Below are 24,175 nucleotides of genomic sequence, written 5' to 3'. Positions count from 1 at the left end.
TCTTTAGATAAAGCAACTACGACTACAAGTGCAAGTTAAAAATAAAGAACTACAAACATTTATATTTTTGCTATTACTTTTGACTCTAAATGTATGATAGTGACACCTGCGACTTAGCTAATACATCGGGATTACAACAGGAATAAAACATAATTTACACAATAACACATATAAATGAAATTATGTGTGCATCTGTTTTCTGCAGAGTCTGCATAGTTAAAGCAGTCATGTGTAATAAGTCTGCTGATATTTCTTTACTCGTTTTATAAAATAGAATCAAAATCAATTGTGTGAAACAATGTATAGATTGAAAATACTTAGAGATTATTTGATGGTTTTTGAAAATCTTAAAATATATCACAGTTGAACAGTTCCTTTGAGTTAATATAATACCGACCATATATTATTAGTGAAAACAGTGTCAAATAGAATAAGATCAAAGATTATTTCGAGCAAAAATAACTCCAACTTGCATAGTGCTATAGTTCTAGTGCTATAATAGCCGAATTTCTAAATACGTGTAATAATTTAATTTTTTACTTAACCTCTATGTATTTGTACATAAATATATCGATGTCATTTATGTTGTCTTAATGGTTTTTCGACCTTATTTCTTAGTTTTTTTCTGTTTAACATAAAGAATATATTAATATTATAATTCCTGAGAAGAATAGATCTCTAACCCACTTAAAAGCAATAGGTTTAATTAATTGGAAAAGCATCCCCGGCTGTTAGCTGACGTTAATGGATACACGAGGTACTGTACATCAAAGTGGTAATTCAAACCAGAGAATTCTACATTTTTTCTGTATCCATAGAAACATTTAAGACAGCGTTCACGTAGTATAAAGTAAACTGTATAAAATATTTTTCAGGGGTATAACATAGGGTTTTTCTAATTAAAACAACCGCAATTGGTGATTTTCTGTTTCAATTATTTTGTTATTATTCTTATGTGTAGTGCATTGTTAGATACATATATTTATCAATAACCTTACACGTCTTAATTCTGTGTCAACAAGCGACCTTTAGTATACACAAGAATTATTATACTAGATGAATTCATTGTGTATTATGGTTAAACTGTATGGAATTTTACATTTGACATTGTACTACTAATATTTGGAATTGTTTTTTTCGCATAGACTCTCTTTTTTTTCTAGATAGTACAGTGTGAAATAGACAGTTCTGAAAAACAATGTGGAATGTGCAGTGGAAAAAACAACACATGTGACGTTGTCTCTGGTTTGTTTACTAGACCTCGTTTACCAAGAGGTTACAATCTCATCGCCAGGATTCCACGTGGTGCGTGCAACATTAGTATCACTGAACTTCGTCAGAGTAGAAACTATCTTGGTACGTTTTATTTATTTAACACATCTATTATTTTGTAATAGTAGAAATAATGTATTAGGATATAAAAATCGTATTATACACATATATCAAATGTTCTGATCCAGTAGAAGTAATAATATGTCATTCATAATTTAAAATAAAAATGAAATTCTAGAAAACACTATCATGTAAAAACTTAGTATGTAATGGTATATATATTTATATATAAGACGGTTTGTGATGAATGGTTCATATATTTCTATATATCTAGTACTGGAAATAATAATGAAAACACTAAATCAAATATTATTAGATTGCTGCTTTTCTATCGTTTGAAAATGACCTGCACTACAGTACAATAACTGTTACAAGACAAACATATATAAATTAAAGTTTTTGGTTGGTAGAGACTACTCAATGCAACAGATTGAGTGAACATTTAGTGTTTCAGTAGGAATTGTAGGAAAATTGTGTAGAGGGTACTACTCTAAACCAGTGTTGTTGGTAATAGGAGTTGTTGAAGAAGAAAGCTCAAACTCTTCGAAACTGATATTAAGTAACTCAGTAGCTTCTTTCTAACGTGATACATGACAATCCGTTAGAAAGTTTGCAAATAACCTAGCTATGAGTACATAACTGAATTTTATCCTCAAGAAAGAATGAAACATTAGCACGAAGCGGCCTCAGTGGATGTGTAGCTGCTCAGAAACCAATAATTAAAAACTAAATCCAAATATAAAAAGTTGAAATGAACATATAACAGTTGGATGAACAATGGTAGAAAGTGTGTTCTTTATAAACAAATCTAAATTTAATTTCTTTGGCAACTATCAGCGATAGTTTTGTCGATGGCGTAGACGAAAACGGGATTATGGTGAAATTAAAACAAACAAACAAACAAACTGCGACAATGTACGTTCGGGCCATTACAAATGTAGTAGCATCTAAGCCAGTGATGTTGCGCATCCATACATTATTGTTATTACGTTGGTTATTAACAAGTACAAGTAAATTATTATTATTATTATTTATCAGGCTGTTTATTTAGAAATAAGTCTACTTCGCAACATGGTGATCTAAGCATGCAGCAAATATGACGAAACAATATTTGAGAAAATAGAGGTCAGTGAAACAAGCACAACCATGGTTTGACCTGAATAAAGTCACAGTATTCAGATGATTACTGCTGAATGGGTTTATATGGAAAATGGGAAACCAAATATCTTGACTGACTTGTGTAGACAAACAAGGAATATGTGGGATAGTAATTATTCTTCGTACAATAATAAACTTAAGGTAGCATGTAAACAAGATGCAGCATTCTATTTATAGTGACTATAAAATATCCGTGTATTGTAAAACTTCTTTTCTTTCCTTTTGTAGTTTATATAACAATAAAATACTTTGTTCATATTAAATATACCATTCAGTACAATTAACCTTTATTTGTGACTTTTACATGTCGAAAGAAAACATTTTTACCTAGAGTTTCGTATTCACACTTTAATTCAGTGCTGACTTAGTGATATCATTATTATAAAAAGCTGTGATTTTAAGTTGAACTTCTTCTGTACTACATGGAATTGCTGACTAGCTGAAAGAAGAGTCCTTGCCTAAACCGGGTTCTACTGAAGAAAGAAGATGTACATTTCCACGTCATTGTAGCCCACATTTATATTTATCCCAAAACATTATTCACTTTCAGACGTCGATGGTACTTTCTCCAATATGCCATGGTTATGATACTAAAATACGTGTATTTTATGCTTATTTTATTAACTGTTTCAATAATTATTTACAGTCCTGTGTATTTGCGTGTATTCATGTGTTCAACAATTATAAATCTCAACAGGTTTTACTATGATGACGAAATTTACACTTCATTATCTAGAAGCTTCTGGAGAAATGCCAATGTGAAATCAAACCTATTTTGTTCCCTAGTTCCCTTTTATTCATTATTATATTAGTTTAGAAGAAAAATCTTATCTGGATTCAGAAAATCACTTTAGCCATGTACCTGTGTTTTACACTATTAAGATATAAAATCGTTGAAGCTGAATTATTAAACATGGAAATTTAGATTCTTTAAGTTCTAAAATTAGCAACAACTTCAAATGAAATTATAATGAACTAACTGTCAGATTAATAAGTAGAGAAAATAAAGTGATAAAATTACGTTTCTATCCTAATAACTTGAGATAACCAATTCTGCTTCTGTCATATGTTTCTCGGTAATACTAAATCTCAATTATTACTTTGTTTACACCTGTTTGGAGACAATGCCGTGGCTTTAAAATTGGTTACTTAAAATATACTGTAATGAAAATTATTATGGAAACAAACACATAGTCGATCCAAATATGTAAAAGTAAAAACAACAACAACTGTGAAATAAGATATATTAACGATACAAAACATTATGTAGAAAATACAAAAAAAGGCTATTAAGGTATTCGATGATCTTACGTTTCTGATCGGCTTACACAGAGCGTTACACATTTTCTTTATATGGTTTATTGATGTACAATTGTAGAAAATTGTTCCACATTCTTTTTACTAGTCTCTATAATTCAGCCAAGCTGTTTGATCACCTTTTGATTTTCTAAGTTTTTACAACTCATACGTTTACAGGAATGTTCATGTACCAGGGCATATATGTGAGTGTTTCATCGGAGTTTTTGCTGTAAATATATGGTTTTAAAATATATGTTATGTAATTGTGATTATTGTTTTGCTAGGCGGCAAAGCCCTGCTTGATGAGAAGTGTACCTAAGGATATACCAGAAGTCAGAGTACCGTCAAATGTTTGTAGATCACCAACACAAAACTCTGAGAAGCAACCATGAATTTGTACAGATCCTCCATTGCTCACTGTAGATGAATATTGATTTTTATATATTTTCAGGTGGTTAAGGCACTTGATTAGTAATCTGAAGGTCACGGGTTTGAATCCCTGTCATAATAAACATATTCGCCCTTTCAGCCGTGGGGTCGTAATAATGGTACGGTCAGTTTCACTATTCATTGATAAAAGAGTTGGCAGCGGATGGTGCTGAGTAGCTGCCTTCCTTCTAGTATTACACTGTCAATTTAGAGACGTCTAGCGCACATAGCCCTCGTGTAGCTTTGCGCGAAATTCAAAACAAACAAACATTACCACTGTTGAAGAGTGATTATTTGTTGCCAAAAATTTTAGTTTAACTTTATCTGTAAAGAATACACACGTCAAGCTTTGAACACTCCACTACTTTTGTTTCTATTTTCATTTAAACCTTTTCATTTGGTTACCTTTTCGGAGTAGCTACGCATCAGTTGAGAGCACTCCGTGTTATAGTATGTATTATAGTTCTCAATGTAACATTCATCCTGTATTTATAATAAGGTTTATATTCAATTGTTGTGTGTTTCGTAAAGAATATGCCCTGATAAATTTAACATCATTTTTAGAGATTTCTATTTCGGCTCCTCCTCTATTATTACCAATGCCGGTTTAATTAAATCTTTTTAGAGCCTGGAAAACCTATGACTAATGAAAACTTTTTATGTGCTACTTCAGTTGCGAAAGGCATAGCTGGAATCACGCTGCACTACTACGTAGCTTAACATATCTACCTGCACTTTTGAATACTTTTTATAGTGACGTTTACTCCTTGATTGGCTGAATAACAACCAAACACAATGCAATCTCTCAGCACGTGATTGTACTTTGATGTTGCTCATTTTCTCACGACAAAGGGGTGGCATTCCCGTGGTATTTGTTTTTTATATCATTTTCTCTCACGTGCCTCCAAGAGTACATATCTATACCAGACATTAAATGTGGACTTCACAACGTCTCTAGGAATGCTTAAATATAATCTTAAAGTAAAATCTATTTTCTTCTTCGGGGTATGTACTATATAATTTACAAAAACATTTATAATTTAGTATTAACAAATACATTTATATATACTATAATTATTAAGAACATGTTTTTAATGACTTCTGCTGTTTCTTTTCAAAAAGCATAAAATAGAAATTGATGTATTTATTTCAGGACTACGTTAAAGTTGACAATGATATAACTCACTGGCACTAAATATGGATATGAAGGATACGAATTGTATTTCAAAGAGAGGAAAATTGCATACAACATAAAACTAAAGCATATTTTCGAACTACTACTAACTCTATTTCACATACACTTCTTTTTTGGGTCTTCTAAAAACATAAAGTAGTAATTTAACAACTAGTTTACATTCTCTTTAAAACAAATTAGTAATCAGCCTGTTTTAAAAATTGTTCTTGGGAATATTACTGTAAAAGTTTTCAATTCTGTGACAGCTTTTCCTTTACACTGCACCAAAATCATAACCTTTTCATTTTGCTGTCAAGTAACGTTGCCATATATAAAGGGACTTTAACCACAGTGACTTTAAAGCACGCTGATGACAGTATTTTAAAGCTCCAGATATAGCAGTATAGATAAATTATGATTTTGTTATTTCCCAGCTTAAAAATTATATCTGTTTCCTTGTATAATACTACATTATCACACAGCTAATCATTCTGCTTATAATATAGCGCCTCCTCCTCTCACTGTAAATTTCAAACTTTCAGGAGCATTCAAAGATACGTCTTTTCTTCTCATTAGGATATATATGTATTTATGAATCCTGATTCTTTCTCTACATTGTCTCACTTTCTATAACATTGTGCTGCTGATACTTTTGTTACACATTTTTATTTCAACTTCAAACAAACTATGACACATAAACTTTGTATTTTAGTTGTAAAATTTTAATTTTTCAGAGGATGAAATAAAGAATAAAACACTAACTGTCTTGCTTGTTTATTTCCCAAGGAGATTTACAATTACACAAGTTGATTTTATAGAGCACATCAAATATACCACACCACTGTACAATGTTTAAAGCTACATGAATTACTTTAAACGAAAATAAATATTCAAATATTAATACATAAGAAATCTAACACTTACTCAAAGTGTAAGTTAATAATGTTACACAGTTATGATATTGGAAAAATATGCAAATTTCCTAACTTTAATACTTTTGCTCAGTCTTATTTTACAAACTTTAATTCACGCTTTATCACATTAGGAATGTTATTTTTTTACTTAACACTCTTTAATAAAATAAAAGGTTTTTCTTTTTCGTATAAAAAATATTGTTTCAGTAATAAGAAACAAAACAATCAATCGTTTATGCTCAGATTTTATGAGCAAGACAGCATGAACGGCCTAAAAATTTATATTCGTGACACAGAAACAACAAATATCTGCCCTTTGAACTATTGTTAATTTATAATGTACTCTCCTTATAATTTAGGAAGCTTCAATCAGGTGTGCTGGGTGACGATAAGATTCCAACGCGTTGAATATTGAAGACATTTGCAGTCATCCCGACTCCAAAGCCTCATTCCACTGCAGTCATCCCGACTCCAAAGCCTCATTCCACTGCAGTCACGATTGCTTTTAATAGGGCTGTAAAACAACTTTTACGCTGTCTGCGCCAAAACTTTAATCTTAACTGCGAAATTATCGGTGTTGTCCCATATTTTGTTTATTACTACGTAAATCACGCGTGAGATCTAAAGCATATCACTCTGATGAATTGATATGCCTCATCTCAACTGTCTTAAGCATTACGCCAATTTAACTGAACCAGAAGAATTTGTAAAAGTAAATTCTAGACGATATCAACTGATCATTACTCTCTTAGATTTGTCTACGAAAGTTTGATAGAGCATCTTTTAAGTTTGCTTATTGGGCACGTCATCCAAAGCTTCAACCTAAACGCCTCTTATTAGCTTCACACAAACAGAAATAAATACCAAAGTATTTCATAGCATCAGGTAAAAAGCATAAGGTGACAGAAATGTTTATAAGAGAGGTATAGTTAGTAAATCATTCGCTAGGCAACAAAATAAAATATTTGATATTGTATCCAATATAGTGAATACCTTTGAAATAAAAACACTAGTTTATGTTTTTCATTATCAACTGGCCCTAAGGTTGTTTTACTGTAAGTCATGAAAAACATTGTGTTTCAAAGAAAATCCGTCCGTAATAAAATGATTTATATATCTAAAAAATGTCGTAAACATTAGTTGAAATCTAAAATAGTTTAAAAATCAAGATTAAAAGTGTAAAACTATGTTTGTTATAAATTTTAAATTACCAAGGAATAACAAATAAATACTAAGTAAGAATGGGATAAAATAATAAACACTCTTGTAGTCAAATATTTTAATAAAACATATATTTGATAAAGTAAATCACTAACGACATGATATTCTTGGGTAAAATTTTTTTGCAGTGTATTTAATCATCTCATAATTATCAGTAAATTTGTATCGTTTAAGCCCTAAGGATAAGGACTGGACGATATGTCATCAACGGAAACTGGGCTATCCACCCAACAGGCAAGTACCAAGCAGCAGGCACTACGTTTGTGTACAAGCGACACAGCACAGAAACTCAGACAGGTGAACTGATTAGTGCTGAGGGTCCTACCACAGAACCAGTAGACGTATTGGTGAGTTCTGTACATTTAACATATAGATGTAATTAGCTATGTCCTATTATAACTAGAATATTTTATTTTTATGTATAGCAGGAGTGTCTTAGAGTACTTTCGCAAAATGGCGCTTTATAGTTTTAAGATATTCAAGTGAGGTCACATTATATCACTCTCACTATTCCTTGGTAAAAGAGTAGTCCAAGAGCTGGCGGTGGGTGGTGATGACGACTAGCTACCATCCCTCTAGTCTTGCACTGCTAAATTCGGGACGACAAGCGCAGATAGCATTGGAGTAGCTATGCGCAAAATTCAAAACAAACCAAATAAACACCTGGTGTTGTAAAACAGGTAACATAAATAATATACGTCAACCAGTTCTTACGACTTATTAAAACGTATCAGACATATCGTTCTTAATTGGGAAGATAATTTTGTTAGTGTCACCGAGAATATTATCAGTATGCAATTTATTATTAATGACATCTTTATTGGTATTTGATATTATGCATTTCTCATTTCTCTCTCTCAAGATGGCAAAGTTTCAGATGTTTTAGCTATTGAATGTGTGCCAAGAGTTTAAACACAAAGAAATGGACATAGAGGAGTGATTTTTAATTTTTCTTCAAATTACACGTAAACTGTCTAAATGGACAAGAAAATAAATCGCCATCATCCTGACATAAAGTGAGCTGTTTCGCCATTAAGAAGCCCAAACATATTAAAATCCATATTTTGTTTTCTCTGTCTATTACAATTCTTAAAGTGTGCGTGAAGCATCGCCAGTTCCTTTAACTTCGTTATCATTTAACCTCATAGAAAAATAAGGTATATAACTTAACCCATGTTTCTGATCACTATTTCTTCCATGCTTGTAACTACATCAAAGAATCAGTGATGTCGAGAAAACCCACTTGTATAGAAAAATATATATGTAAAAACGGCTCGTTTGGGTTGAGAAAATGTTTTTACGTAGAGGAACGGTTTTTTTGTGAACCTGACGATAACCGAAGAAGGTCGAAACGTTGTTCGTTCCTCTACGTAAAAAAATGTTCTCAACCCAAACGAGCCATTTTTGCATATATATATATCAAAGAATATTTTACCGTAATTGCTTTATATCTAGGAAGTTGTGATAACAGCAATAAATTAATTGATAAAGAAAGTTCTGTAGTTTTGGAGAAATGTACTAAAATTATGGAATGTTGTAACTTCTAATTTAACTAGTTTTGATAGCGCAAAACTTAGATATTAATCAGGCTTATACTTTGTGTAATGTAATGATATACTACACACCTATTGACATAGTTTCAAATGTGTGAACGGTTTCACTTCTTGTTTAGTTATTATAGTACTTTGATAACTGTTGCCATTGTTGGGTTGCGACAATTAGAAATGGATAAAAAAAAAGGCTTTACCTTACATTAAAATTAGCGCTGACGTTTATTATATACGGTACACGTAATCGGCTCTAGAAATCATACATTGTTTCATTATCACACATGAACCAGATGTGATGCTAGTTTAAAATGTATTACTTCTACTTATCGAATCATAGAAACACTCTTGATATATATTATAGGAGTAAATGATTTCTCACTGATTTCTGAAGCGCATCTAAAGTTAATTAATGTTTTTCCGATAGGTCGCAGCACTACGAACTCCAAAAACTGGAGTTTACTTGTATTTTTTGTTTTTATTTCTAAAGCATATCATAAAGTTTCTGGACGTATCTGTAGAAAATGTATATCATGAAAAAGCACTGTCTCTTTTGCTTAATTTACAGTTTCACAAGTTTTTGATTTTCATATGTGCATCATATTACGATGAAAATGCTAATAACTCTTTATATGATCTTTATATTTTTTTACACAAAACACTAGTAACAGAACCCTTTCACCGATTAAGTCTAAGTCTGTAAGCTTACAAGACTAAAAATAGTGTTTCAATACCTATGAGTAGAACACAAATAACTCATTATGTAGTTTTGTGCTTTACAACCACACAAAATTAGAAGATAGAGGTACTTTTTCACAGGATTATGAAAATTCTATTTTTGAAATCACTACACTCTTTAGCAACAAAGAAGTTATAGCTACTAAAACTTCCACCCTAAAGTCTTGTAATTCAATAATGGACGTTATTTAGCCACGTGAACAAACTATTGTTGTGAGTCTCTGTATCCTCTAAAATTACAAAAACAGAGCATAAATACAATCTGTTTTTGAATAACAACTTGTTTTCCTTTTGGATGGATAACTCGCTATTATGCCTATATCAGGCATTACATGAACGATATGTATTTCCTTCAACAGAAGCAGATTTAATAAACTTTTCTAGATCTCCTGTAAGATATCCAAATGTGTTGGTACAAATAATAGTTTACATCTCTTGAACACATATTATGTAGTCAATGAAAATGGCTGTTTCAGTTTTCTTATCCATTATTGTGGTCCTGAAATATTCTGGATACAAAGAAGAAGCTGCTTCAGTCTCAGTATTTCTTATGGCCTTACTTTTTTTACTTTTGGCTAAGGTTCTGACTTTTTCTGGAGTTGCCAGTGGGATACTTGAAAGTTGGTATTCTTGAAGTGGTATTCATTTATTTTGAAATTACTATAAGTCTTTCGAATATATTACGATCTTATTCCAGTGGTCATTTTTTCCCCTTTCTCTCCTATATTCTTGCTGAGAAACCTGAGGAACGTTTCCAATTTTATTGGTGCACTAATTCATGTCGAGTCATAATCCAAGGATTCTTCAAGACATTAAACTAGATATTTAATTTTCATACTCATCAATGCTTATGACATTTCAAATGAGTTGACTATATTATGCTTTAAAATATTTTCATATTATGAAAATAATATCTTTCAAAAATTTCTCAAGTAGTCGAAATTTTAATATTTCTGTACTTGGATAACCACAAGTAGCTGGATCTGCTACGTATCGATTTAGTAAAGCTGTCAAATGAACGTTACTTCTTGTAGACAGAAACCTGCCACTCCTTTCTCAGTGAGATCCTGTACCAAATGGATAGAAACATGCTAAAATATTCGATTAAAACTGCCCCGCTAGGAAAGTGGTAAGTCTTGGGATTTACAACGCTAAAATCAGGGGTTTGATTACCCTTAATGGACACAGCAGTTAACCCGTTGTGGCTTTGCTATAAGAAACACGCACACAAACACACACTCGATTAAAACTTTAATCTAGATTATCTATTGTCTTTCTTTATGATGAGAACACAAGTATAAATCTAATTTCGCAAATTTACCACATTTGTAGTATGGATGCCTTTAATTTTATACCCTTTTTGAATATTTTGCACTCAAATTTCTAAATACGTTTTCCATTAACCTTCTACTGGCCTTTTGAAAACGTTATTTAAATACCAGATGTTGTAGATAATATATCATGTGTGTAAAAGAGATGGAACGTATCTTTATTAACAACCAATGGGTACTGTACAATGAAAACAGAGGTGTTTTGAAGGCTTTCAAAATGGCTACTTCCTTATTACTGACTATTGACGAAAAAGCAACAATGGGTTTCACACTTTCTCTACATAGTATATGTGTAACAGAATCTCCCTAAAAGGTGTTGGCTTCTGACCTATTGTAGCAATGTCAAATATTTAAATCTTAGCTGTAACACATCAATGCATACGACATCTGTTGCTGGTGAAAATAAAAAATATACAATCATTGTAACTTATAAATCGATCTAAACTTATTTCGTCTGGATATCCTCAGTTACTAACGGTAGTAATTATTGGAATACATCATAGAACCGTGCATCATATAATAGTTATTGTATGATCTCTTTGTCATCCAACCCACAAAATGAAGATAAGCAATAGCAAATTCATTTTCGAAATGGAGTTTATAAAATATTATATTTGAACTATTTGAAATTTTTGTTACTTCAGTATTATTGAAAACCATTATTAAGATTAATTTTATGTGTTTCTTAATTAAAAATCTCATTTCCTATCTTTAGCATAATTAATCTTTCAAAGAAAAGACGGCATACGTCTGCTTGCGTTACTGCCTTTTATAGAATTCAACGCATAATTGGCCCCTTGAAAACTCAAGCAAAAAGGGTCAAAAGTTGACAAGTAATAAACTCGTTTGTTTAAATAAAGCTTGATGTAAAGTCCTATTTAGTATTCAGTGAAGTGATTAACCCACATTACGAGACTTTAGTAAGAGTATGTATAACGTATTGTCTTAAGTGGATTTCAAAACATGACTTGTTTTCGTGTTGGGTTTGTATTTGTGTGATGCATAAATAATGATAATCCAATTTTATGTGACGTATATTCGATTAATTTGAACCTCTTGTATTCCATTAACGATAAGTTTGATAATGAATAAAGAAAATATATAGAATTAACTGTATTATACAAGGTTTATCAAAACAAAAGTAAAAACTATTATTATATTTGCACTTGACGAAGAAAAATAAGTAATTATTAGCAGGAAATATAGTAAGGTTGGATCAGCTATTATGTTAAAGCTTAATTTAAAAACAAGTAATTTTTACTTGCAATTTGTTGCATGTTACAAACGAAAACTTTAGAATAGGATATTTAAATTTCCTAAATATATTTAAGAAATACGATCTGACAAAAACTGTGTATCCACACCTTTCTTATTTTCTTCTTATTAGAAAAATGCTCAATTTCAAGTAAAGTGACTTTAAATTAGCTTTTCTACATATTTTTTGCATGCAATTGCAAAATACATACAGACATTTCAAACATTGATTTGGGTTTCATGTGTTTCGTGCGCAGTTGATTTTAAAAAAATGCTTGGTTTCCTATTTTGTCCAATGTTTAGTTAATATATGCACAGTCGAACCAGGGAATTACTTACAAATATACAATACCAAGCAAGAAATTTCACAGAAAACGCAACGGACGACGGAGACACAGACATAGACAGAAACCAAATAACCATAGAGACCGCTGGACAAGACGAAGGAATCGAAGAGTTAAGGGTCAAACGCGTCAAGACATTCAAAGTACAGACACTGGACTTGGACTTAGAAGTTCTATCCCTGCTAGAAACGGTGTTCTGAGAAGTATTCCGTTTCGGGGAGATTACACGTGGAGACTTGCAGGATTTACAGAATGTTCAGTTAGCTGTGGAGGAGGTACGTTATTTTGTCATTGTTTATTATAGTTTTTTTTTTCCCACTTACTTAATAGATGGCTATATTTACAGAGTAAAAATATGTATATTTGTACACTAATCTCTTTCTTGCTTACTTTGAAATAATTGACCAAGCTTATATGGATGCGCATGGTATTTAATTAACCAAGTTTGCTCTATCAATGCAAATATTCATTGTTCTTGTTCCATTACAAGAAAAAAACACTACGTACTTTGTGGCAATGAATACGCTAAAATAAACAACTAATGGTTAAATTCCATTATTTTGTCAGACAACTTCTTGTTTATTAATTCAAAATTAGGACGTCTTGCGCAGATGGCTCTTGTGTAGTCTTGCAAGAACATGAGAAAACAAATCAAAATAAGCTAGACTATGAATAGAAAATTTGCCAGTTTTCATTACCTAAGCTCATTGCTAAAGTACAAGTCACATCGACATGATTTGCCAGGTATAATTCCATTCTGCTGTTGTTTCTTTTGCTTTGACCACGTATTTTGTAATTTGCAATGAGATTACTGAAATTTATTAGATTTAGATGTTAAATTTTGAGTCATAAATTTCTAATTGAAAAACGTTTGAAAATCAGTTGTCAGGCAATGATCTAATAAACATTGATATCTTAGCAGTCTCATCAAACATGTATATGTTGCTTAGTTTCATAAAGAAATTTATGCATCCAGCGCCTTTCTTAAGTAGATAATTAGTTACATTCTTTCAATTGGGAACCGTATTAATAATGCAAATGCTTATTTCAGATATTGATGCAAAGCTACACAATGACTACGTGCGCTAGCTTTTCCTAATTTTGGACCAGTAGACTAAAGGAAAGACAGCTAGTCATTAGTCTTCATCGCTAGCTTTTGGGTAACTTTAATTGAATACTGCAATTAGATGTCACACTTATAACACTCACACGACTCCAACGTGTACAGGGCAATTTTGAAGCAACGAAACACGGATCCACAGCCTTTCATGCTAAACACTAAGCCACACTCCATACATAAAGGAAAACATCTTTGCAATATCACACTTCTCGGATGTACCTTTCCGGTGGGTTAGCGTTAAGTGTGGGGACTTAAAATAATGAAATTAAAGGTTCAATACCTACTTCCGGACACCGCAGATAACGTATCGTGGAGTGTTGTTCTTAACAACATTTTTATCATAAGAAGGAACATAGTTTTGAGAAAAAAACAACCTGTTTATTAATTTCAAGGAGTATGTTTTAGGCTGTTTTACGTATTTTGTGAACAATTATGTTTTACTCCAAATCTGAATATTTATTTTGAGAACGTCCTGATGGACTTATAACATTAAATTTCGATTACCCACCTAGACAGAGTTCTGATAGCACATTTTGTAATTTTATACTAGGAAAACAACTAAGTTATTTTTAGTCACAAACAAACATCAGTGAGTACACCAAAAACATTTGTTGCGTTTGGTATTTGGAATCTGAAGGATACTACATGTTAGGGATTCCCCATCTAGGAGCTGTAGGAAAGTGTAAGGGAGGGCGTAGCAGATACACAGCATATTTTAGGTACTCAGTATCTATATATTCATCCGGTAGAATCAGCCAAGATGCGATGTTTTCTGAGGAGCCTTATGCTACCAAAGGTTGGATTCAACAGCTAGGTCATAAACCTCTAGGAATCAAGTATAGCAAACCTAATGTTATACTGCTGACAGAGATAGCTCAGTCAGCGAACAGCGTTCACCAACACAATGTTGTTTTTTTTACGGTTCTTTCAACTTTTCTCTTTCTAGCTTTGATTAATAAGTCGTTATTAAGCCTATCGAACATTACATGAACAGTAATTATTTCCTTCAACAAAAGCAGATTTAATAACCTTTTCCAGACCTTCCATAAGATATCCATATGTGTTGGTACAGATGATGGTTGATATATCAAATGTCTTAAGCAACACGCCAATTCGAACTGAACCAGTAACTTCCAGACGATATCAGCTGCTCGTTACTCACTTAGATTTGTCTATGAAAGTTTGATAGAGCATATTTTAAGTTTGCTTATTGGGTACGTCATTCAAAGCTGAATACGAACATTATAAATGAAAATTCTGAAAACTTTTATAATGCGCTCACACCACGAACATGGGGCCTTCACGTATTTATTGTTCCAATTACTACAATGTCACTTAACCAGTTGGGCCTTTTCTACATCATTTATCTATTCAAAAAATCACTTGTTTTACGATATTCAGTATTCCACTCTCATCACTTTTATAAGTAGTGTTTTACATTCTTTTTCAGGAACAAAGAAGACAATGGCAGACTGCGTTAAACTGAGCTCTGTGACAGTGGTCGGTGACAATTATTGTGATCCTAGATCAAAGCCTAGAGTACAGACTGTTCGTTGTAATACTCACCCTTGTCCAACAAGGTAAAGTTTGCTTTGATATGGTAAATATGAATATAACTAAAATCTCACTTGATTATTTTTGGAAATGACAATACATTTAGTAACATTGTATTAACATCTAAAATATTAATGCGATCAAAACAGTGTAAGAATAAACAAACAATCAACATCTAAGCCAAACATCAAGATGAGTGGGTTAAAATATTTATTTCTTCAATAATTTTGGGCCATTTTCATATGCTGTTGTGCGTATATCTTAAAAAGCATTACTTTATTTTAGAGGCTGGAGCAGGTTAGGGAATTTTTGGACATGGGAATTGTACACAATGGCCGGACGTTTGTTTTTATTAGCTAGAAAGGAACGTGAAAATACAAATTATGTTTTCCACAGTGTTCCCCGTACTTCATCTCGTTATGGTGTATACAACCGTAAAAAAACAAATCCAGTATTTTGTGGTTAAGTGTTACAATTAGGGTAAAACTTCATAATCATATTCAGATATTTCAATCGTTAAAATATTTACTATGAAAAATTTGCTGCTGATAATTAGCTTTCATGATCATGATGTGTTTCATGTATATATATAGGTTTACATTTACTGGCTTTCTAATCGTAAAGTACAATAAAAACAGTCGCTAAGTACCATGAGTCCTTTTGGTAAGTATCTGAAGCGATACTCCTATTATCCATACTAGTTGAAATATTTTGTCATATGAAATTTTTTGATTAATTATATTACTTTGATATTTGCAACCGAGTCTCTCGTTTGTTCTCATTCATTAATGGCATATGAAATTAAAATCAAGAAAACGTTATTCTAAAACTACAGGAGGTAACATCATGATAGAAATATAATCTGGAAAATTAAGATACTCTTGTTTATGAAATAGCATAACTCGTATTTATTATAAAACATTTTCTTGATGAAAAGTAACCACTGAAAAATGATAAACATGAAGAATGTTTTTACTTCAAAATTAGGTGTTTATCATTTTATCTTCCCAAACTTCATGAATAATAAATGAGATTCGGCGGTAAAAAACGCCCACAGACCAGTTTTCTATCGAGTTCCACGGCTAATATTAACGTCCTGTATTTCAATACTAGAACAGTCTTCAATAAATAGTACTTTATTCATATAGATTTTAATTAATAATGTGCTTCGATTGTCGTATTTTAAGCTTACTCGAAGATTTATAGATTAAATGGTATTAGCAAAATACAATTAAATAGTTTCAAAATCAGCTCTCTATCACAAGTTGTACTCAACTCAAGCCCGAAAATGAAGTGTACGTTGGAACAATCATACGTTCTTGCTATTATGTTTGTTAAGCTGTTATTCATTGAAGTACTTCAGCATAGCCTCTATCAGAAATTAATTAAACATGTACGCCTTTAACGCTTCCAGAAAAGAAACCGTCCTGATGTAATTGTTCATACAAAACGTCTTTGATGTCCTTAGAGGAGGTGAGCATGTAGTTCATGATAAATTACTGCAGACAGCTAGATACCTACGATAAGGAAAAAAACAATTCGTTTATGGCAGGAACGAAACAAACTTAATTATGTACAATTAATCTTTTTATATAATACATAACAAGAAATATAAATACTTACACCTAGAGCTTGCTCCTACAATTAATGCTTTAAATATGAAAGATATGTCTAGAAAGACAATAACGTATGAAATTGGTAAATCAAAGAGCATATAAATTTAATGTGGGCTTGTACAATTTATATGGTTTAGATTAACTTAATATATGTACAAGTTTACATATATATATAGTTGTAAGGCCTCTCTTTATAAAACAAATTATTATATGCATATTTTACTATGAAATTACTCTTGACAAGCAATGACAATTTATTTTATAAGAGTGTGTGTGTTTTTCTCATATTAAAGCCACATCGGGCTATATTCTGAGCCCATCAAGGGGAATCTAACCCCTGATTTTAGCGTTGTGAATCCATAGACATACCGCTGTACTAGCGGGGAGCATTTTGTAAAGAACCTGTGACACTAACAGTTATATCGTGAATGAGAAGATAATCATGTTTTATTGTATTAGGTTGAGGAATAATTCGTGAGCGTTTTTAAATAATTTCATTCAAGCATTACATGCAAGACTATACAATACTTCAATGCATGAACACATTACACCCAAAACATTTATTATGATACTTTATTTCATGTAATACCTAGGTATATAGTATGCATTGTTTTAAACGAAATTGCAAGAAATTAAATGCGATAAGCAGATGGTGTCGAAAATGCTCGATTTTGTCCACTTGACATTCCATTTAATGAGCTGAAAATGAAAGCAAAAATTAAAGACATGAAAATCAAACACACCATCTATTAGAGCAAAAAATTATCTACCAAATGACATTAAATGTTTTGCGAAAGCGTTTCGTTTATGAATATATATTTGTTTAACTTGAAAAAACGCTCACGATTTATTCCTCAACTCAATAGAATATTATTTCTAAGCATAGAAGAATTATAATAAACACTCAGACTGATAATTACAAAAAAAGATAAAAGTAAAGAAACCTTCTACATAAACTATTACCACCTCACCGTAGACAAACATCCGAGCAGTTCATCTTAGCTGTTTAACAATGTTGCTTCCAATATGATTTTTACTGACGGTAAATTATTTGATTTAGCGGTTTACAGTAGTGTCTTTTATTGAGTCAATGTAGTTTCTAAACGTTAATTTGTTTTCTTACCAAAAGCTGGCACCTCTGTATACCCTAACTCGCAACCATGTCTGTAAGCTCATCTTTTGTGAAATTTAAGCATTTCTCTTATATATTTATAAAACCCAATACAAAATATAAATACGTAGGTTCACGTAGCGCTTACCTTATCAGTAACATTGCTGCCAGTAGATTTTCTACTGATGGTAACCATTTAGTTTTTAAACACCCGCATCCAGAAATGGTTATTGTTCGTTTCTCTTTATTGGTTGAAATATAACGTATTTTAACTATAACGATTTTTGCAGTATTATAGCGCCTATTGAACTGTGGTTATAGTTGTTCGCTGTTTTATATCTGTTTATTCTTAAACATGGAACTTTATTCAAAAGAAAGACTGATGGTTATATTTATTTACATATCAGATGGGTGTTCGAAAACTGGAGTTCTTGCAGCACCACCTGTGGACAAGGAACCCAGACTCGAGTTGTGAGATGCAAACAAAATATTTCTCAGAGATTACAAATTGTTGTAGCAGATACTGCTTGTCTCGAGCAGGAAAAGCCCGTTAGTGAACAATCCTGCCAACTGAGGCCTTGCGCGAAGTGGAAGGCTGGAGAATGGAGTAAAGTAAGCTTTGGTGTTTAGGGTCACAATAAATGTTTAAATAAAATAAAAGTCTAAATAAGAACAATAGTGGATTCCTGTTATGAGATTCCGCCTTAAGTTTATGATGCATTTGTATGCAAATTCTGGAACACACTACAATATTAATGTCTACGCTGTGTGTGTCTTTAATATCTTACACGTCGTGTTATATTTGTATTTAAAATCAGTTTTTGCTATCGAATAATCATTAAACTACTAAACCAAATTGGTAGAGTTATGCATACTTAAATATCACATGAAAGAGATACAACGCTAATAAAAATAATAAAGATAAGAACATGTTAATGTGTCTTTACTGAACACTGCAGAAACTTAATAGTTTTTTTTTCTGTCAAATACATGCTGCTCGTCTTTCTATGTCGTAGAGTTTTTGGGAATTTTATTAATTCAAAATATCATGTGGTATGTATCATCAGTGCTCTGTTGAATGTGGAAATGGGATAAGGAAGAGACAGGTGCAATGCCTTTCTGATAGTGGAAGTAAAGTAGACAACGTTCAGTGTTTTTCTAGTAAACCTGCACAAGAAGAAGTGTGCCACGGAAGCTTCTGTTCAAAGGGCTGGTACTTTTCTTCGTGGTCAGATACAGTAAGTTCACAGAAATATTTTACAAATGATTTAAATGTTTGTTTTTGACTCCTATTTAACATGAAAATATTTACATTAAAGTTAAAGGTTATGAAGATAAATTGCTTTCTAAATTTATGTAATTTTAACGTATTTATTATATAGTTTCATTTACATCTTTCAATGTAACTCGAAGGTCGAAACATGGCATTTATATATATGAAAAATTATTTTGAAAATATTATGACAATAACAAGAATTTTAAGACATTCACAGTTTATTATGAACAAAAAACAAAACTATTCACAACAACGTTAAAGTGAGCAGTTGATATTTCTGGTGTGCTGAGACAAGTTGAGATGGCTGGTTAAGATTATTATATTACAAACACATGACTACTTTTGTGAGTTACAATTAACAGGTCGAACTCAATAAGTTTGACGTTGTGGAAACCAAAATGTTTTGCGTCTTACTCTTTTCATCTCATTGATATGACTGTAGGGTAAATCTATCATAAATTGACAACCGTTGTCAGGATAAAACAATGACATTAACAAGAGGTGCTGAAGATTATCATTACGACAATTTATTTATTATGTATTACTTTTCTTGTACTTTTATGAGTAAGATATTAACAGTATATGTAAGTTGAGTTTGTATCATGGAAAATGTTTCAATAAAACGTCTCTAAAATAAAGATTTCATAGATTATGAGCCTTAAAGATAAACCTGATATTTGCGTAGTGTTCAGCCAACTGCGGTTCAGAAGTCCAGCGCAGAAAAGTTATTTGTCTCGGAGGAGGAAAGGAGAAATATGGAAATGATAATGGTTGCGACTTGAACAACCGCCCTAAAACGGAACAACACTGTGCTAAAGACACTAGTTGTGGAGGGCGATGGTTTACAGGATCGTGGTCGAAAGTATGTTTATCAAATAGGCATAAGATATTTGTTCACTGGTGACGACAATTGTTTTTCGTATTATTTTTGTAATGATGATTCTAAAGAATAACTTTCACTTGCTTTAATATATGATGTCAAATAAAGAAAAAAATATCTTTGAACTAATTACCTTTGCATTGCTTAAAGTGGCGGAATCTACGGCCAATAAAAACGTCAAATAGTCTTCCGGACAAGCACGTGGCCTAAGAAACAGAAAATAACTGCCTTTAACATTTTAAAGAGTTTCTGTAACTGAGGTAGTATTCGTGTGGATATTTTTTCCTACATCCAGATAAATTAAACATGTTTAACAATATGTTTCCCGAAAGTTAACGATAGGGTGAAAACTGAACCAAAGTGTAGTTGAACATTATAAGTAAAACATCGGAAACTTGTTAACTCTTCATCTAAACTTTTAAACGATTTGAAAAACAGTTTATGATAATCTGTGCAAATAATAACTTTTACTACTGATTTACAGTATAAGGGAAATATATAACATTCTGAATAGAACTAATGTAAAGTATGGCTTAAATTAATCTGTAAAATCTAAGTATCCTATACTGATTCAATTGAACTGGAACTGATAAAGGTAACATTTTGAGCTGAAACGGTTGTATGGTGTTTAACTACGAGTAGTGTACTTTTATTAATACGGTATGATTATCAATATAGTAAGTTTTCAGTATAATTTAAATATATAAATTTCTTACTTATCCTTCTTGTTTAAGTATTAATCGTATATAAATCGCAACCTGAATCAAGTTCAGTAAATAATAACTAAAAGTAATATGAAGAATTTATAATAGTAACATTAAGTCTACTAGAAAACATCAGTAGGCTAACGGTCCAAAATGCACGTAATTTAATTCTATATTATATTTAATTACGAATTAAATTACGTGCATTTTGGACCGTTACTGATGTTTTCTAGTATTAACGTACTTATAGATATTACGTAATTCGTAATAAAACGTATATCTATAAGCACGTTAATACTAGAAAACATCAGTAGGCTAACGGTCCAAAATGCACGTAATTTAATTCGATTTGTTTCTAAATTTCAGAAAATATTTAATTAATGCTTCGCTGAATTTAAACTGATTAAGGGAACAACCTTGATTCACAAGTCCGTTAGTGTTTTTTGTTTTGCTTGTTTCTGTTATAATAATTATTTTATAGTGTTCCTCTGCTTGCGGGAATGGAACCCAAACACGCGATGTTGTTTGTATGTACTTCACACGGGGTCAGTGGCGAGCAGCCCTAGACCTTCAGTGCCAAGCAGTAGAAAAGCCGTTGAATAAACAAGCCTGTAACCTTGCCGAGTGCCGACCAGAGTGGTATGTCACAGAATGGTCCGAGGTAAATATTTTGTTCTAATTTCTGCTACTAATTTAATATATTAAATTTCCAAATATATACAGTAACGGTTATTTGTTCATAAAGCACGTATATCAGTTAATGCCATATTTGATGCACTCTGTAAAACACGTTGACTCAAGACAACCCTTTAGTCACCAATTTTTATGGACTAAATTTAATTAGAATTGGTTTTAATAAGCTTAAAGACGAAAGAATGTTTCTATATACACAATAGTTTTTATAATCTAACATTTACCATCGTGAATTTTAAAGGAATGCCTTGAAAGTAGTCAACTCATTTTTGAATTTTTTTAACAAATATAAAATTTTGTTTCAAGAATACAGTGTATTAATTAAAAAAGGCTTTCCATTAGGTACATAATATAAAAGTGCTGATATATTGTTACATTTTCATCCTATCAAACAGACCAGTAAAGAAGTTACTCACATTGCAAGAGAAAACAAACTAGCTCTAAATGTACTGAACAACAGAAAAAAAGTTAGATCATAATACCAGTGATTTGTGAAATTATTAGTTACTTAGATTATAATTATGTGAAAATAACCATTTAATTGTTGAGTTCAATTTTTTGAAGAATATTTTTAATGTCTTTTTTTATTTTGACTGCCTGAAACATTTATGGCGATTATGATAATCTAAACAATGTCATGTTTCAAACAACGTTTGAAACTAGTTTCTGCACTGCTTAATTACATTGAACTGATTGTATTTTGGAAACCGTCAGTTTCGCAAAATAACAATATATTGAATTTGAAATATGAAATATACCTACGTGAAATTTACTGTTGTCCTCTCCAGACAGACAGTCACAGACTACACAATTACATTGTTTATATCATGATGAAAACTTGGAAGAAATGTTTGTTTTCGTTTTCATCAACATTTAGTTGTCATACATGTTGAAGTAACAGACATGATAATCACAAACTTTTAACCACACGTTTAACCTAACATTTAGTCAAACACCAATAGTTCACCAGGTCTATACCAGGATTCGGCAAACTCTTCAAAGAAGAAAAGCCTTATTTTTGTTTTTTTGTCTGTGATAAAAAATGAGTACTGCTATATACCTTAATGGTTACGATAAAACATCGGTAAGACTTTGGATTTACAACGCTAAATTCAGATCCTTGTTTTCTTTTGGCAAATGTTGAGATTAAATTTTAACATCCACTGTGCTTGAAAGATTTCGATTTTTTTTTAGTATGAGTAAAGCCCCAGAACCACACACATTTCCTAAAGAGCCGCATGTGTACTTCAGGAATTACGAAAAATTTCCTTCCCATACTTCAGAATTCAGTAGACTTACGTCACTCCCACCAACTGCACAGCGGCATGTCTAGATTAGTTACCCGAGGTGGGCAGAGAACACGTAACTCATTATCCAGCTTTGTGGTTATCTTCAAAACAAAACAAGACTTACTTCAGTTTTTATAACTTCTTTACAAATTAGTATTTGATAAATTCAGACGTCTTTCTATCATAATCGTAACAACTGATCTATTGTTGTGGATATGGTGGGAATTCATATGAATTTAGCGTATGAGCCTTCATGATTTTATTTACTAATATCTGATGATGGAATCGATTTAAATCAGAAACTTGGGTGACGATACAATTTGTATATGCATAGTATAAGACGATTACCACTATTTTACTAATTTACTTTTATTAAAAGTATTACGAAGTATTACAAATACATATATAACAACTCTAGCAAGCGAACCACCATAATATAAGGCACACATTCCGAGTGTCACCAGTTTTTATTCTAGCAGTTACAGTTACATGGTTATTATTACTAAATTTATGATAACATCCACCTACGTTACTTTTTGACAGTAGAAAATAATCTCTGATATGAGGCTTGCTTACAAATTTGATTTGTTTTGAATACTGTGCTTTGCCAAAAGGAAAAAAAAATTACCCCCTGCAGTGGAATTGTAAAGTACATTTGTTATAATTTTAAACATTTTCTAAGTAGACTATACGACATGCATTTGGCAACAGAATCAAGAACACGGATACTGTAAATCAAGTATAATGTATAAAAGCATTAGACAGGAGAACAGTCTAATCTATAACCTTATGAAATCCACCAACAAAAACTTCCACAGTAATTTCTGATATAGAACTTTTTTTAAAGCGTTATGTTAAAAGACTACATATGTATGATTTAAAACAATTTTCAACTTAAGAAAATACGGACGAGTAGTTTTATAAATATTTTCAGTTACGTTTTCCTCAAGTATATCGTACCAGGATTGTAGAGCGGATTATCATACAAATTCACACAGTTTTTAATTGAGTGGAAATATGCCTCATTTTTAAATTGTTCTCAAAAGCTTGCTTTTTGGGAAGGTGGTATTAGACCGAGGTCATATTTTTAAAACATTATTGTAAAACACATTCAAATTATGTTTTTAAAAGTCACCATATAAGTTATTTTCAGAGAAAGCAGCTTTTTATGTTACCATTACAGTGTCAGTA

The 24,175-nt window shown here is 31.6% G+C and overlaps 1 protein-coding gene across 3 annotated transcripts in view; it reads left to right on the top strand.

Moving 5' to 3' along the window:
• The window catches only part of LOC143249121 (thrombospondin type-1 domain-containing protein 4-like), a 115,880-nt gene that overhangs the window by 83,503 nt on the left and 8,202 nt on the right, over window positions 1-24,175 (top strand). Inside the window, exons 2-9 of one of the 3 annotated variants that reach the window (XM_076498470.1) lie at window positions 1,164-1,356; window positions 7,702-7,874; window positions 12,701-13,016; window positions 15,312-15,441; window positions 18,550-18,754; window positions 19,210-19,380; window positions 20,104-20,280; window positions 21,484-21,663. In XM_076498470.1, the coding sequence (XP_076354585.1) occupies window positions 1,164-1,356; window positions 7,702-7,874; window positions 12,701-13,016; window positions 15,312-15,441; window positions 18,550-18,754; window positions 19,210-19,380; window positions 20,104-20,280; window positions 21,484-21,663 (1,545 nt within the window). Of the gene's footprint in view, window positions 1-1,145; window positions 1,357-7,701; window positions 7,875-12,700; window positions 13,017-15,311; window positions 15,442-18,549; window positions 18,755-19,209; window positions 19,381-20,103; window positions 20,281-21,483; window positions 21,664-24,175 lie in introns of all 3 variants that reach the window. The other 2 variants (XM_076498471.1, XM_076498472.1) reach the window with 2 other exon arrangements.

The sequence above is a fragment of the Tachypleus tridentatus genome, chromosome 4, assembly GCF_004210375.1.
Source record: "Tachypleus tridentatus isolate NWPU-2018 chromosome 4, ASM421037v1, whole genome shotgun sequence".
Classification (NCBI taxonomy): domain Eukaryota; kingdom Metazoa; phylum Arthropoda; class Merostomata; order Xiphosura; family Limulidae; genus Tachypleus; species Tachypleus tridentatus.
This window is presented reverse-complemented; position numbering and strand designations above follow the sequence as displayed.